Consider the following 15,910-nt stretch of genomic DNA (forward strand, 5'->3'; position numbering starts at 1 on the left):
AAGATTATTCTGGTAGAAGAGAATTGTACAGGCTGATGAAGATAGAGACTGATGGCTGTGTGGAGACCAATTATGTGATTATTGACATTGTCCAGGAGAGAATTAATGATGAACAGGATTGAAATGGTGGTTCAGAATATGGAAAAAAGGTCTTTTAAGTTTCAGGTGCAAAATAACTCACAGAGGAAACTGAGCATTACATGCTCAAGTCCATGCAATTTATTTTAAATGAGTGGATTTGTTTTTAAATCCATGATTTTAAAGAGACAGTGACAATGTATATTTTCAGAATTTCCCAGGTAGCATTCTTCTGCACGTTTTAGAGGGAATATGAAGTATTTCTTGGTTGACCAGATAATACTGTGGTTAAAGTTGAATATTTGACATCTCAGATGGCTAGAATTCTAAAGGTTATGAACCTAATTGGTCTAACAGGTTAACAGTGCATTATTAGCAAAAAGAAGCAGATATTGTAACACCCAGAATGAATAAACTTGAGATCTGTCTGTCTCAGGAATGAAAGCTGACATTAAAAACAAAAAACAAAAAAAAAAACAAACCACGCTCTAAACTTGTGCGGTTGAGTTCTAAAATTGTGTAATACACAGAATAGATTTACCATTATGACTATTATGACTGGTAAAGTATGTGGAATATATGAAATGTTCATGAAACATACATGAACAATATATGGAACAGTTGATGAAAACATGTTATGGCAGGATAGAGAGGATACATCGGGGTGGGTTGAAAGTGCTCAGAGTTCGGGCAGGCTTGATGAGAAGAATAGTATTCATTTGCATGTTGTAAGACAGTTGGTGTAAAGAACTTGCCACCCATGTGTTAGGTGGTTCTTGATCCGTTTGTAGGATATGTCAGTTCTCCCTTTAAAATGTATCACTGTCCCACAGGTCGGGCACCTGGTGGGTGAGGCATTCATTTGGTCCCTGAGGCTACTCTAGAAAGTTTTACAGATGGTTCATGTTCCCCAGAAGCCCTCAGGGCTCTGCCGCTGCCACCATCTAGGGCTTCTTTTACCAAGCAGTGAAAAGAGACATTATGGCAGCTGCAAGTTGACTGATGTAACCATCAGTCTGTATCCTCATGAGCCTGCTTTAGGCATCGGTGAATGTGGTTACCTTTCTTCTTCTACCAGAATAATCTTCCTAAAATACAGCTCTGATCATGCCACATCCTAATGGAAAACTTTCGATGGCCCCCTATTGCCTTCTGAATCAAGTGCAAGCTCCTTTGGAATTTTGTCGGTGTAGTCAGATAGGTCTAGAAGCCAGGCAGTTGTAAAAACCAGGCATTTTAAGTATTTTTACCGAACACCTATTTACAGTCTGATGTCAATGAATGAATGTAGAAAATTGGAGTCTGCTTTGATAAAACCACTGCATTTCATATCTCTAGTAGCAGTTCATGGGCTTTTCTTTAGATTTTATATTTGTTTGACTTTGGTATACTTTCTTAATGGTGTTCAAACTTAAGCACAAGATGGCATTTTAACTCCCTAAAACTCTTAATGGTATCAGATTCCCATTATACATGAGGAAAACATATTGTTCATATTCATTTCTAAAAGAGATTGAGCAGCTTTTTTTAACATCCCAGTTTCTAAAGAATCCTTACAAATTGCCACTAACCTGTTAGGGTGGTGGAGAGTTTATTCCAAGCGGTGCTGTTTCTTTATTCATTTTCCTAATAGTAAATCTTCCCAGGAAGGGATGAGCCAATTTTGTTATTGTTCTAAGGGTTTGTTAATCTTGAAAATATATTTAAAATGCAATCTAATTATGGGCCAGGCGTGGTAGCTCATGCTTGTAATCCCAGCACTTTGGGAGGCCGAGGTGGGTGGATCATTTGAGGTCAGGAGTTCGAGACCAGCCTGGCCAGCATGGTGAAAACCCATTTCTACTAAGTATACAAAAATTAGCCAGGTGTGATGGTAGGCACCTGTAATCTCAGCTACTAGGGAGTCTGAGGCATGAGAATCGCTTGAACCGGGAGGCGGAGGTGGCAGTGAGCCAGGATCGCGCCACTGTACTCCAGCCTGGGCGACAGAGTGAGACTCTGTCTCAAAAAAATAGTGTGTGTGTGTGTGTGTGTGTGTGTATAACCTAATTATATATATTGTTAGTTTCTGCTCTTTTGTAGTTTGCAAACCATCCTGGTTTGTCATGTAGCCACTGAGTATATGTGCTCTGTACAAGACAGGTTTCAGAAGTAGGAGATTCTGTGGGTGTTTAGATCATTCCTTCTGTTCCTTCAGTTTGGTTAGATGTTTTGAGGAGGAAGACTCGAACACTATGGAGAATTTTCAGGAAAGTAAATACTAACAAGACCTTGATGGTTTTGCTACTTTATCTACATAATTTCACTTCTCTAGTTCTAAAATCCCATTTTTCCTTTTTAAAAAGGCTATCCCAATATATTTAATAGGTAAACTCATAAAATTATAGAGGTTGACTGTAAACAAAGTGTTATTTAGATGAATTATGACAGCTCACTATCTTAGAATATTATGAAATCCTTAACAGAGTTACTAATTGGTTCTCAAGGCCAACTGCCCCATTCCCCTCTTCTCCTCTCACCCCAGATGTATACGTTTACTCAAATATCAGATTTGTTTCAACCGAAGTCAAGCAGGTCTAAATAAATGAGACTACATACTCAGAACAAGTAGGCTGAGTCAGGAGAATGGAGGGGAAGGGATTTATTGCACACTCAAATATATGCTCTAGACAGTTCTGAGGCTTTTTTTCTCACCTTCATTTGAATGTAAATTTTCTTGTCAATAATAACAAAGCTTCTGGCCTTGGAAATAGAGCAGCCGGTTCTTATCCTGTCTCAGAAAGAAAATGGGACGTGGGTTGGATCCTCTGCTGTCTGGGCAGTATGTATGTATGTCCAGCTGTCAGCACTGAAGCCTTAGGGAATTTTGACCAGTGAATATTTTTAGTTTGCAGCAGTGCTTGTGTCCAAATGCAAGCCTAATTCTATCCCGGGACTGTGGGACTGCCACAGCTCTTATCAGATCCATTAAATAAAGGTTACTGCAGTAGACATAAGTATTAGGCTTAGCTTGAGGTTTAACGAAGCCTTGGTCTGAGAGAATGAGGAATGTTAGTGTACGGAATCTGGAGTCCCTCCTTTACTTTATATTATAATGGAGCTGAAGAAGTATGTTGCTAGCTTTCTGATATACCCCGGGATAGTATATGATGTAGTTGATACCACATTTCAGTTGTTTTCCAGGTTTCTGAAAGAGACTCTGGTGAGAGAGATATCTTTACTGAACATTTCATTCTATTTCATTATTGATTTCATTATTGTTTTACTGGAATCACCTTTGCTGTAAACAAGCTACAGTTCTTTACTGTGATTCACTGGAGATATTTCTGTCTCCTAAGTTTCACCTGGCAGACTGGTCAAAAGTAGGCATGACTGGCAAATACCTGTGAGTAGTAAACTTGTGCCATGCCATGTGTGTAGCAAGGTGTTTTCTTTGGAGTCAGAGTATGGCAGCTGTCCTAAGACACTTGAGGGCCTTGAAATCTGCTTTAGTCACATCCACTGATTCGCATGGGCCCAGGAGCTTCTTAGATGGAAATGCAAATCCTGTTCTAGATCCTGTTAGGATCTAGACACAGGCTGGTGTGTCCGATGGCTGGGAAGAGAGGGGTGTGAAGTTGACAGTACAACAGTCAGTAATGAGGTCTCATGAAATGTCAGTTGTCCAGTTGTTTGGCCTTTGCCTGAATGAGAGTTCACAGAAATAGCAAGCCCACAAGACTCTCCGAGTCAGAGAGGAAGTGTGCCAGGCTGGTGACGGCTCTGCTTGGCATACCATGCACACCCTGGGCTCCCTAACAGCTCTATTCCAGGACTCCCCATTCAAGAGCTGGATGGGAGAAGAGAAGAGGAAGGGGTTTCCTCCTAGAGATGCCAGAGCGGACTGAGGCAAGCTGCCTTTGTGTCCTGGGGCAATGGAGACAAAGATGGCCTTCAGATGATGTGGCACATGGCAGTGGCAGTGGTCTCAGATAAGCAGCAGGTAAAGGAGCAGAGGATGGGCAAACAGGGACAGCAGCCACCAGGGCAGAGTGACCTCTGAGGCTGAGGATGATGGTGCAGCAATTCTACTGGGTGCAGAGGAAGCAGGGGGCACTGAGATGCACAGGCATTGGAGTGAGTTAGTATTCTGCGGTATTCATGGTGGACTCTAATTACAGCCAGGGCCAAATAACTGGGGAGCTGAAATCCTCCTCTCACAGCGAAAGAGAAATCAACTAACATCGTTGTCCACAATGGGAAGTGGTCATTTTCAGGCCACATTTTAGTAATCTTATAGATTCCAACAATCAAAGATGTCACCAACATCTATGTAATAATTGGTAATCATGGTAATTTCTCTGATGCACTTTAAGATCCTGAAATGTCTTCTCAGTCACTCAGGAGCAAATAATGTTTACAATAAAATGAGGTTAGGCATTTTTATTGTACTTAATATTTTTTGAAGATGATTGTCTGTTCTCAGTAAATGTGGTATCTCATTGATTTAGATAATTGAGTTGATCAGAAACATTGATTCCTCAATCTCTGGGTGAATAGAAATTTTTCTTCTTGACCCTGCTAAAGTAGTAGCTCAATAAATTCATAATGTTAGGTATTGAGTAGGATATGCACACCGTCTCATATCCCCGCACTCAAGGTACAGATCATTTTCCTCGCTGTGCAGTTGGGGATCTCCCAAGGCCCATGAACTGCAATGCCATAGCATCCATCAGTGTAGGTAGCTGATTCAGTCAGATTGTAAACAGGTGATATTTCCTTTGATAGTCTCTCGGCACTTAGTCAAGATCCAAATACATTCAGGATATATGGGTAGTTGACTCTACCTGCTCAACTCTTAAGTTTATCCAGCATGCAGTAAATGTTTCCTGATGTCTGCTAAGGTCACCCAGGCACATGTCGCCTGCCTTTCTTGCATAGTATGTTGTCATTAGGGTAATAATATGGATGAGACTGCTGTCATCACTTTGCTGCTCAAGGGAAATGAGTATCATTTTGCCTTATTTTACTAAGAGAGTCAGCTATGAATTTTGATTAAAGGCTCTATTTTACAGCTTGATAATAAAAGTGAACAGTGTTATGGATTGATGTCTTTAGGGAATTGGCAATGTCTGATAATCTGTCAGCCTTTCAGGCTCCGATTGCTGGTAGTAAGATTAAGAGCTCTGATTGCATGAGTGAGAAGTAGTTCCTCTTTGGGGGACATAAGAAAGGTATAAAAATGCCTCCAGTTTCTTACTGGCCTTGGGAGGAAGTCCCATGGCTTCCAGCATGAACGTGGCATTGACTGTAAGATAGGACTACAGCAGGAGCTTCTCAACTGCTATTAGATTCTTTGTGGTACACTGTATATTTAGCAGATGTTTTCAAGGTAGTAAAAAATGTAACAAATGAATATAATTGTATAGCCAGAGTTACTTTTTTATGGCAACAAAACATTTTAATGTTTATATACATGTATCACAATTTCCATTGGAATTTCTACCCTTACCAGACCTTAATTTTGTTTGTTTTTTCCTTATAGTCTTACATATTTACAAGAAATACATAAAATTCAAATAAAGAAGTAAAAGGTATTACTAGAGAGAGAAACTTTTAAAAGTTTGTAGCCTTTTTTCTTTCCAACTTAGAAGATCATCCTAATTACTATATGAAGTGTGTAAGATTAAGTATTTCCACAGTTCTATTTTTAAGTAGATGCTTGAACCTTGACTTCCTATCCTTTTTGGAAACCTGGCAAATCCCACATGACCATAGCCGTACATTTAATTTGTTAGGGTTTCTACATGTCTCCAGCTATATTCTGGGGTTTCTGGGTTATTATTTGTGGCATCTCACACAGTGGCAGTTGCCTACTCTTTTGCTTATTCACTCATGGGAATTGTTCGGGCATGCTCTCCTAGAACAATTCTCAGCTTCTGTAGTTTTAATTTTACTGGAAGTTAGCTTGTCTGATATGCTTTGCCAAGTAATTATATTTCTCCCCCATTTCAGCTGAGCTTTCAGCACAAGATCGGGATCCTTTATTGCAAGGCAGGCCAGAGCACCGAGGAAGAGATGTATAACAATGAGACGGCGGGACCAGCTTTTGAAGAATTCCTTGACCTTCTGGGTCAGAGAGTCCGACTGAAAGGATTTAGTAAATATCGAGCTCAGCTGGACAATAAGAGTAAGTTTAATGTTGATGTGTGTGCACATTTTTAGTTCTCCAAAGGCAGGCATGCTGCATAAATCCAAGTAAGTGATCACATGCCCTCCTGTTCCCGACCCCAGAAGCAGCCTAGAAAGCTTATTTGGAATAGAGTTTAGATTTCCTCAGATGAACAAAGGAAACACATTTCTCAAGAGATATATGCTTCACGTTGTAAGCTCAAAGGGTCAATTCTTTTTCCTTTGTAACACCAGCAGAGAGATTCCCCAGTGTTTCATGAAGAATTGTTTAATATTTTCTTCTTTCTTTTACCCTAACCTCTTCGATTATACCCTTGTTTCAGTATACCAAGGACAAGCACTGCATTTATTTCTAAGAGACAAAATATTAACACATCCATTCATGCTGTGTTATCAGGCTTATTTTGTTCATTTCTAGATTCATGCTGTTAACCAGGGAGGTGGAGCAGTGGTTAAAAAGCGAGTGCATCTTCACACAATATCCCCTTATAACAGACTTGCACATGTACCCCCTGGATCTAAAATTAAAAAAAAAAAAAAGCTGATGCCTCTTATTTTTCAAGGATTTTATTTGGATCCCCTTGAGTGGGGGCACCTACTAGCTGTACAGTGGCAGATTGGCCAATCCAAAACATGGGCCTTATGCCCTCCTCGGATGCATGGATTTGTCTAATATCTGCACATAATTATCATGTTTCTCCTGATGTCTATAAGTTCTATATATTTTATCTTTGTGCTGTTATTTAGTTGCTAGGAGTATCTGAAATACCAGGCAGAGTAATTTGATGTATATTGGAAAATTCTGCTTATTATCAAACAAGTGCTTGCTCTTTGAGTGAAAAGAGATGAACAGAGAGTCTAAACTTGGAGGATCTGAAGGAGCTTCTTTGCACGACTCCTAGAAGGAATGATGACGTGGAGGTTTTCTATGTGGGAGCGTCAGGGTGTGGCCGAGCTGTGATTGGAACCGAGGTGGCCTAATGCCATGTCTTCCTGCCTTCTGTTCTCCTTAGTCGCCAAGCCCTGTCCCTAAGTCTACTCAACTTGGGACTATCACTGATACTCCATCTGGATGAGGGTGGCGCCTGTAGTCAGTTCTGCTGTTAGACCTGTTTTTGAAAGTAGCAGTTACAGGATAGTTCACAAGCCCCTGCGATGGTATAAACTCACACATGGGGCCCCTAGTTGTCCCCTGCACACGCCAGGGCTGGAGCTGGACTGTTAATATGTGTAATGCCCATGCCTCAGAAATAATTCATAGTACCCAAAATATGAATATCTATATATTTTAAGAAAGACGAATGAGATCTTTTTTTTTTTTTGAACTCCTCTTTTCTGTAAAGAACCATTCACCCCCTAGAGATGCTGATATTCTGTCCTTAAGGAGGTCCCTCCAGGAAAACCACTGCTGATGTGTGAACTGTTACTGTGATTGTGTGTCGTCTGTCTTCAGTGAATTGGATTGAGAAAACATTTAAAGAATTTCTGATCTGTGTCGTCTGTAAAACTATAACATAGATAATCCAAGTATTTTCCTACATATAGAATTTACATTGGCTTTGCATTTTTATGACATAGGCCTTATCTTTGATACATTGCAGATGTAGTATTAAGCACCTTAGCTCAAGGAGATGAGAACATAACAACTAGAGTTTGATATGTTGACTTTAATAATAAATATGTAAGTTATTTTTATGAGCAAGGCATTCTGTGAGATGCGAAGAAGTCTGATATTCTTTTAGTAGAGAGGAGATATGTAAGAATTAGGTATGGGAGAATGGTCAGATAAAAATTACGTCTTTTGAGGAACAGACACATAAAAATCTTCCTTCTAGAATTTGGGGGACTTAAGTTCTAGTTAGAACTCTGTCTGCCCATAAAACTTAGGTCAAATCTGGGCCTCAGAGTCCTCACAAGGAAAGCTCAGGATGTTGGGCTCGAATATCTGGGATTTCCCTTTCAGCTCTAAAATGGATTGTTTCTCTCTTGAACATAAAATGAAATGGGATAGGAACATAGAGGATTTGAGCCACTGAGATGCTCTGTTCACTAGAGCAGAGTACAGAATCCCAGCCATGAAAAGCCTTTATTGAGCTGGGTGCAGAGAATAATAAAACTGATAGCCTATATCCCTTTTTGAACAGAAATATTTATAGCAAACCCCAGAACAACAAGCCTTGTTCGTGTATATTCTCCGTGATCTGACTGATATTTGACATAAAAACGTCCAGAATATTTAATTTTAGAAATTCTTGTTTTAGTATGGCTTGAGATAGACAAATTATTATCACATGTTAAGAAGTAGTTCCCCCCCTCCCCACGCCCTGGCCAGTGCATCTTTCTTTCTTCCTTGCAGTTTCCTAAATCTGAAACCTAGTATCAGTCAGCATTTCTCTTTCTGAATTTGAACCACCCCGATAGCAGTGTTGTGATGGGTGTCACTGAACATACTAGGCCTTCTCATCATCCAGCCTTTGGTTTTGTCACCAGTGAGTCCATTGTTCATGGAAGGAGCATCCATCCTGCTGTGGGACTGCGCTGGCTCACATCCAGAGCCACGTTCACTGTCAAGGTTCCAAGCCAAGAGAATTAAAATGGAATGTTACTTTCTAAGAAGTCCTTTGAAAATAACAAATATGTGTTTAATGAATAGTTAAAAGGAATTTTTTTTTTAATTTTGGGACTGATTTATATATAACTTTTTAGATGAATATTCTCTGTCCATCTGTAAATTAATTTATTGGTAACTATATGTAAACACTAAGTATTCGCCTTATTCATGAAAATGCCTTTTATGAATGACTTTTCGGAACATCTAAGATCTCTATAGGGTATTTCTTCTAGAGAATTTTCAGATCTGTTTCTGAATTGTATATAAATATTGGAAAGAAAGACATACTGCAGGGTTCAGAAAGAAAATATTAAGTCCATGAAGGTTGAATGTTTGCATGTTTTTAAAGTAAAAATTTAGATTTTTAGATTAAAAAAAGATTAAGATGACTACATAGAGGTTTCCCCAACAAACACAATGGAATAAATGCTGTTAGCAACACTGTTTCTTGTTGCTTAAAAAGTAGAGAAATAAGACTATGCATAGATCAAGAATTGACAAAGAAATGGAATGCCATTTACATTTTCCTTTTTGTATATCATTTTGTCTTCATTATCCATGTGCAAAAAGTAATTCAGAAATTTACTCCAAAATTACTTCAGTATTTTATAGTCAGCAGGTTAGTTTCAATGTGTGAAACTCTCAATCTGAGATACTCTTATTGATAATACAGATGGAATTTGAATTTTCAAAGAATCATTCTCCTTTTCAAAAGATGAATAGTTTTATGATTAATAGGGGTTCCAATGTCATAGTTTTTTAACATATGTGTCACTGGATAATATACTGTAAGTGATCACATTCATTCTCCATATTCTTCATTCACGTGATGTATCACTGCACTTCCTGTTGAAAGGAGAAAAAAATTAATTACGTTCAGGGAAAGACATATTCTAAATAACATTTTTTGTTTTCATTTCCATATTCAATCAATCTTACTTCATTTTTCTGGGTTCTGGAAGATCAAGTGCCCAAGAATAACTAAGAATTAACTGTAAACACACACACATGCACACACACACACGCACACATGCATACACGGATGTGGCCAGGCCATCTGCCAGCTTGTCACACTCTTCAGATAATTGCACCCAGACCTGCACCAGCTTCTCTCCTCGACTGCTCACCTATGCACTTGGTGGCAAAAGCACTTCGCTTTCAGTGGATCACCTAAATCCACACTGTGAGGGCGAGAACAGAGAAGAAAAGCAAAGAAACTGAAGATGCAGTAGAAAGCGGTGAGGAAGGAAAGGAGCCCCTCAGTCCGCAGTCCTGGAGCGGGAGGTGGTAATAACAGTGCTTGGTGACAGCCGGATGGGCAGTGTCCAGATTCTGGTTGGGTAGAGCTTGGTGTTTTTGTTTTTTGTTTTTGCAACAATAACCTTTTAAATATTAAAGCACTAATTTTGTAGTGGCTTACCTTGCTTCTGTAATTCATCTTTGTTTTCAGCTGATTCCACGGGCACGCACTCTCTCTATACTACATACAAGGACTACGAACTCATGTTCCACGTGTCAACCCTGCTTCCCTACATGCCCAACAACAGACAACAGGTATGTCCTCCCCAGCCTGGAGCTTTTTACCCTGAGTATGGGATCTGAGGTGGGCCCACGATGATATTGATGTGTTTAGAACTTGCAAAGAATCAGTGAGGTTTTTTCTTGAATAGCATTAATCATCTTTGACTCTTTGATCATTTGGAATTATTTGGGTTTTAAAGGGCGTATTGTACTTTTTTCTTGTAAAACTTAGAAATTCTTCTGCACTCAGATTTATTGCTTGCTAGGCAAAATCTTTTCTTAAGAGAAGCTTGTCTCAACTATGTTAATTACGAAAAGGCCAACCATATTGACCTGACCTCGGTTTTTGTGTATGGGTAAATAGCTTATTTATAGAGAATACTGTTTGCAGTTGTTACTGGTGCTATTTTCAGCTGTTCCTCTCCTGTTCGTTTTTGTTGTTTTAAATGGATTTACTGGTCAAAATTTCTTGACCCTTTTAAAGAGAAAAAAATCAGAGTGCATCATGCTCTGAATATAGCCACTCAGTAAGAATTAAGAACCTTTGAAAACTTGAATGATGCATAAATCATTATAAAATAATTTACTTTTCGGTGTAACTGTAAAATTGGTTGAGCAAGTTTTTTTTTTTACAAAGATTACTAGAAATTATGGCCATTTTTATTTCATGCTAGAAATATTTGAAATGCTTTGTCTACTGTGAGCTTGAGAAGACTTGGAGGATCACTTGAGATAGGAAAGGACCTACGTTTGGGATAGAGGATCTATGGGATAGCTAAGGCTCCATTTCACATCTTGTTTAGAATCTTCTGGGCTCTGCCCATGTTAAGCTGAAGATTTTTTAAAGAATATTGACTGCTTGAGTTTCTGAAGATTTGTTTACAGAAAGGTTTGTGAATTACTGGGATCTTATAACTGATTCATTGACATAATTTAATTTTAGGGATTTGATTGTATTTAGATTAAATCCAGAGTTAAAGTTTGTTTTCACATTTAGGAGATAGTTCTCTGGATGTCACTTAACTGATACTCCTTTGCTCTAAATATATTCAAGTACCAAGGACTACATAGGAATTGCTCAATAGGTATTTGTCAAATGAGTGAAATTTAATTGTCACAGAGAATTTTTCCTTTTTTAAAAACACTCATAAAAGTGTATATATATTTAGTCTAGTTCTGCATTTTTTTCCTAAAGAGGAAACCAGCCAACTACCTCCCCTTCTCCCATCACTAGTTGGAGGAAGCACCTTAGCCTAAGATCCTCCACCTAGGATGAGAAAGCAGGCCCTTGGTCCCCAGTCTCTTCTCATGGTAATTGCTAGCTGGGTTTTCTTGCCATTTTCCATCTCATGCTTATCTCAATCTCTTGTCCTTTCTGAATTTTCTAGTGTTTTCTAATAATCATAGTTCTTCCTACCACCTTCAAAAAATCTATCTCTAGAGTACGCATCTGTGTATTTTTAAAGATAGACTTAAAATCACTAGATCACATGTATGTATTTATGTATATTTTAACCTAAGGGATTTTAGCTCTCAAAAATTTATTTGCAATAATGCCAAACAGATTCACTGGATCTTAAGAGGCTTAATTTAGACCAGGACAGTTGTCCAGCAAATACTTGTGAATCATTCAGTAATTAAACTCTGTGGGATTTGTTGCTCAGAAAACCGATAGGGCTTACTCAAGCCAAGAAAATCTGTCAGTACTTTAGCAGAAATAGAGCCAGTGACTTTTGACCCCCGTCATCGAGTATTCAAACCACAAAGCCCTTCCAGTTCGCTAATTACTTGAGTCATTGGACTTCAGGCTGAATTGGCCCTGGCATTTCACATGTGGCAACCTCCAGAGGTTTGAAGTCTTTACTTTTACCAGAACTCAAAACTGGCTTTCCCACCCCCTTTCGCTGAAGAGTAATCAAAATCTGTCGGCATTAGAGTTTTGTGTACCTGACTTCATTTCACTGAAACTAGCCTTGAAAAAATGTGTGCACAAAAATCAGGACAGCAAAGCAGTGAAAGTGTAGATGCACCTGGGGGGTAAAGGAGCATGTGTGTGTGTTCAACTTCCCCAACTGGAAAGTAAAAGTCCCTGTAAGTTGAGGCTATACATTATAAACTCGTGAAAGCTGGGATTTGTATCTGTTTTGTTCCCCGAAGTGTCCCTGTGTGCCCAGAACAGTATCCAGAACATGGTAAGAAGTCAACAAACATTTGTTGAATGATTAATGAATGAATGATTGAACCTTTCTTAGGAGATAGAGAATTAGGCAAATTAATACATGTAAAGCACTTAAAGTAGTTCCAGGCATAGAACTAAGTTTTAGTTGTTATTCTTTTATAATTCGTTAGATATCGAGCCACTCATATTTTGGATGACTTAATTTGCATTTTATTTTCCTGTATCCAGTCCTAAAGATCTATTATGAAAAACTAAGAGTCTGAATGGTTGAGAAAGTGAGAGACTAAATTTATCAATTATTTCAGAAAATTATTCTTTGACATTTAATATTTTGCAATCACAGGTTGTCATCAGAATGTTCTGTTTGTGGATAAATAATGCCACTTGCAATCCTGGGACATGTATTTTCCAAATTTGTTATGAGTTGTATTGACACCATTTCTCTCACCCTCCCCATCCATGCCCACAAATTATGTTAATACCAAAGGCAGAAATGTCTGAAATGACCAGCTGGGTTCATGAGTGCAATTTGAAGCCACAGGACTTAGCAAAGTGAACTGGCCCCTACATGAATTATGCCTGTAACCTTGGCTTCTTACACTACAGTTTGTGACCATTTAACTGGTCCAGACTCGTCCACATCAGATTTAATTTCTTGTGTTCCTTCTTGTAATAAATCAAGCTGGATGCCAATTCCAGGATGTATTAAAAGTCTTCAGAGAGTTTACCACAGTTGCAAAAGAGCTTTAATCTTTGGAATGGTCTCTGACTCTTGCGTAGAAAAACTCAATAGACCAAAAGAATGATAAGAAACCCTGCTCTTGGAGTTATTTTCTCTCTTCAAAAGTTAAGTCCTGCAAGTCTGTCTGCGTCTGTCTGGCAGTCCATCCACTTTTCCCAGGGCTGTCTTCCCCTGTGTGCTTTCCTTCTGCCTGCCCTGGAGACAAGTCATGGTTAAGCCATCGTGGGATGTCATCAATGGGAAGAACTTCACAAATTAGCTTTAAACTTCACTTTGGCAAAGAAATTCTTTCTTCAAAGTGGGCATGTAAAGTAGAGGTGCCTCAGTGCCTGGCACACAGTAACCTATATCTTTTTTAACGTATGCGTAACATTTTAGCTGCTCTGTTGTGAAGGGGTACCTGATGTGTTATGGAGGTGTCTAATGAGTAAGACCAAGCCCCTAGGTTTCTGAGATGCTAATTAAAGGATACTGGTCTTATTCTAGTAATGGGCTTGACACCACAGAGGTAATGATGTTATATTTGAGCTAAGCCTGGAGCCCTTTTCTCCATAGTGGGTAGGCTGATTGTAAGCTCCTGCCTTAAAGAGTTTGTGTACTTCCTTATGTCCCTAATTGGTGTTACTAAGGACTCATATGAATACTGGAACAACCTGCGTCACTAAGTGCTATGAACCCTTGGGTCCTGACTATACTTGGGTTCACCTATGCATAATACTGTAGAATTTTTTGGGAGGATAAAATGCTTATTTAGTTTTCCATGAGTAGCTTTATTCCCAGACCTTAAGTAGGAGTATATACTTATACTACATCACAAAGATCGTTACCTAGAGTGAGGGTTGATATTGCCTAGTGTCAGAAAGAAGAAAGAGATATTTATATCTGTATAATCCTGTTATCATCTTTACTTTGTTATGAAGTCATTAAAAATCTGCATTCTTAGATTATTTTGTTTCTTCGTTTGCACAGTGTTCATTTCTTAACTCATTTGTACATTTACTCTTGTTATTAGTAAAATATGATTATGTGAAATGGTAAATCAGTGACAAATCCTTCAAACATTAATTAAATGTAATATCCTCTTCTTGCCCATTAGAAGTAAGAACAGTTCACTAACATTCACTTTTTTGCAGAAGGTAGGCAAGACTTTTCTTTCTTTTGTATTTATGTAGTAAGATGTATAAGTTGCCCTTCCTTAATTATTATTTAGAATGCTTTTCTACATTAACTTTTTCCGTAGGAAACTCTATACATCTCTTAAAAATCAAGGCATATTTCTAACCACTGGTGCAAACTCTTGAGGACAGTGTATGTGAGGGGATATGTGTGTTTATGTACATGCAGGTGTATGTATAAGTGCAAAATTAGGGCCATCTCCCTAAAGGAGGAAAAGCCAGCCCTCTGGGCGAAGGGGAAGAGCTTTCCAGGTAAGAGATTAGGCACTGCAAAGTTCCTTGGGTGGAGATCAGTTGTCCTGTAGGAGGGACAAGATGCTGTCTAGATGGTAAGGAGCAGGTGATGAGGTCAGAGAGGTAGGAAGGAATCAGTCACGTCAGAGGAGTCTCTGTCAGCCCCCTTTTTAGTAACAGGATTTAGATTCAAACCCAAGGACCAGGATTGAGAACCTGTGGTTGCTTTCTTAGAGTATGTGCATTTGCTTCTTTCTAAAGACCTTCTCTGGAGACCTGCCTGCTCCAGCTTCAGATGACCTTCCTCTTCTCTGACTCTTACGAGCTTCTGAATCATATCCTGACTGTTCTCTTTCATGTTGTACAGCCTGCTTTCCCCCAGCATTAGGTGCAAAACAGTTTGTTTCTGTCTTACTGGGTTAAAAAAATAATAATTTAACAAATGAACCCGTATACATAGAAGCCAGCAGATACTATCTCATTCAGCTTTCAGTTTTCATCCAAGTGTGCTATCTGATACTTAGTTTCACTTCCTGGTTTTTTTCTTCTCAGTTTGCTTTTTGAGTTTTTTCCTCTCATTAAATTTTTTTTTTTTACTGATATATCATATTGTACATATTTTGGGATTACATGCTATATTTTGAAACCCACAAACAATGTGTATTGATCACATTAGGGTAATTGGCATATCTGTCACCACAAACACTTATCTTCGTGTTGAGAGCATTTCAGATTTTTTTTGCAGCTATTTTGAAATACACAATCAATTGCTGTTAATGATAGTTTCCCTAGTGTACTGTCGAATAATTAGAACTTACTCCTTCTATCTTACTGTATTTTTGCACTAAGTTAAAATTGGTCTTATGAGATCCCGGTTTGTTTAAGGAACTGACACTAAACCTACGGCCGTATGTGATATTTCTGTAACATCTATATGCTTGTGCCGTGGAATTGGGTGAAGACTCACATTTTCTCTTTCCTTGTCATAACAAGAGCTTATTCCTGTTTCACAGCTGGAATCAAGTGTTAGAAATTTAGTAGAAATGACTATGTAAATCTATCTAATACAATATTTATTAACTCACTGTTGCGGTTGAAAGCACTAATAAGTTGGTTCTCTTGACATTACTGAAAATTGTAATTAGCTTTACATACCTAGAAAGAAGTTTGCCCCAGAAGATGTCATTCCTCTAATTCCC

At 38.6% G+C, this 15,910-nt stretch overlaps 1 protein-coding gene across 8 annotated transcripts in view; it reads left to right on the plus strand.

The window, feature by feature from the left end:
- SIPA1L2 (signal induced proliferation associated 1 like 2) overlaps positions 1 to 15,910 on the plus strand; it is a 240,150-nt gene that overhangs the window by 147,165 nt on the left and 77,075 nt on the right. For all 8 annotated transcript variants that reach the window (XM_033200404.1, XM_033200406.1, XM_033200412.1 and 5 more), the window contains 2 exons: positions 6,073 to 6,247; positions 10,311 to 10,414. In XM_033200404.1, coding sequence (XP_033056295.1) covers positions 6,073 to 6,247; positions 10,311 to 10,414 — 279 coding nt within the window. The remainder of the gene's footprint in view (positions 1 to 6,072; positions 6,248 to 10,310; positions 10,415 to 15,910) is intronic.

This window comes from Trachypithecus francoisi, unplaced genomic scaffold, assembly GCF_009764315.1.
Source record: "Trachypithecus francoisi isolate TF-2019V2 unplaced genomic scaffold, Tfra_2.0 Lachesis_group5, whole genome shotgun sequence".
Lineage (NCBI taxonomy): Eukaryota > Metazoa > Chordata > Mammalia > Primates > Cercopithecidae > Trachypithecus > Trachypithecus francoisi.